The sequence below is a fragment of the Impatiens glandulifera genome, chromosome 5 (assembly GCF_907164915.1).
Source record: "Impatiens glandulifera chromosome 5, dImpGla2.1, whole genome shotgun sequence".
Classification (NCBI taxonomy): Eukaryota; Viridiplantae; Streptophyta; class Magnoliopsida; order Ericales; family Balsaminaceae; genus Impatiens; species Impatiens glandulifera.
In genome coordinates, this window is record NC_061866.1 from 6,815,536 (window position 1) to 6,816,739 (window position 1,204).

The following is a 1,204-nucleotide window of genomic DNA, read 5'->3' on the forward strand; positions in this document are numbered from 1 at the left end:
TCTTATCATTAATAATAATATAAGTTGTCTAATATACACTTTCATATTATTTAATAAAAAAATTAATTATTGAATTTTTTATTAGCTGAATTATTATAATGTTTTTCTAATTTAAAATAACTATTTTAATTTTTGAATGATTAGACAAGTGAAAAGAAATAAATTTTAGCATGTAAATTTTAGTAAAAGAATACCAAAAACTAACATTGTTTAAGACCCTTTGAGACCCTGTTTGTTTTTATCTACCCAACCAATCCTTCCTTTCTTCTACTTTACTTTTTCTTATTCTCCATGTTCATTCTCATTATATATTCAATTCTTTCTTTAAATAATCTATTTTTACACAAATAAATTTAAACCCAAATTTCAATAAACACAAGATCTAGTACATTAATCAAAATTAAAAAATATTAAGAAACTTACGTATTTCCCTTCATCTTGAACCAAGTTTCAGCACAATGTTTATGTGCAGCACCCAAATCATCTCTATAACAGCAACCCAATTGAATTGAATAAGAATTATTATTACCATTCTGATCATCATCTAATGTCAAATGACATATTCTACAATCTTTCTCCACAATTAATTTCCCCAAAGCAATCCGAAATCCTCCGGGAATCCGGAATTCCATACTGATCAGAATCACAATTAACAAAGATATGATCTTCATGACATGAATACCCATCATAAGTGGAGAAGAACTGAGAAATGCAGGACCCTCCTTCTTCTGAAGAACAAATGCTCCGATCACTGGTTTCTCCGGCGCCGATTCCCTCTCCGGTTTCGATATCCATATGGGTTATTTCTAAACAGAGTGTAAATTCAAATGGAGAATTGGGTTTTCTTTTGATAAGTTTTATAAGCAAGAAAGATTGGAGCTTTAAGAGAGGGAAGGGGTTACCTTTGATTGATTGAGGGAGAGCGGACCAGATACTTCCCAATGACTGAATAGGGGAGACAAATGCTGTTTCTTTTTGTCATTTATAATCCCATTATTAAAATAGTAAATTATTCTTATTTTACTTTTATACTTTAAAAAAAATATTAAATAAGATTGTAATGATATTTTTTCCCTTAAATAACACTCTCATTACTATATATATATATAATAGCAAAAATATTAAATATTAAATTTTGCATTATATGAAAATCACATTACTAATACTTATTTAATTTGTTTATATAAAAATTTTGATGTTTATA

General features: G+C 27.5%; 1 protein-coding gene across 1 annotated transcript; it reads right to left on the bottom strand.

Annotated features, from left to right (window-relative positions):
• Positions 1-419: 419 nt before the first annotated feature.
• LOC124938939 lies at positions 420-795 on the bottom strand. The gene is made up of 2 exons (XM_047479460.1): positions 683-795; positions 420-633 (listed from the first exon to the last, which is right to left on the bottom strand). The coding sequence occupies exons 1-2, from the start codon at positions 793-795 to the stop codon at positions 420-422; spliced, it is 327 nt and encodes a 108-aa protein (XP_047335416.1).
• Positions 796-1,204: the final 409 nt, after the last annotated feature.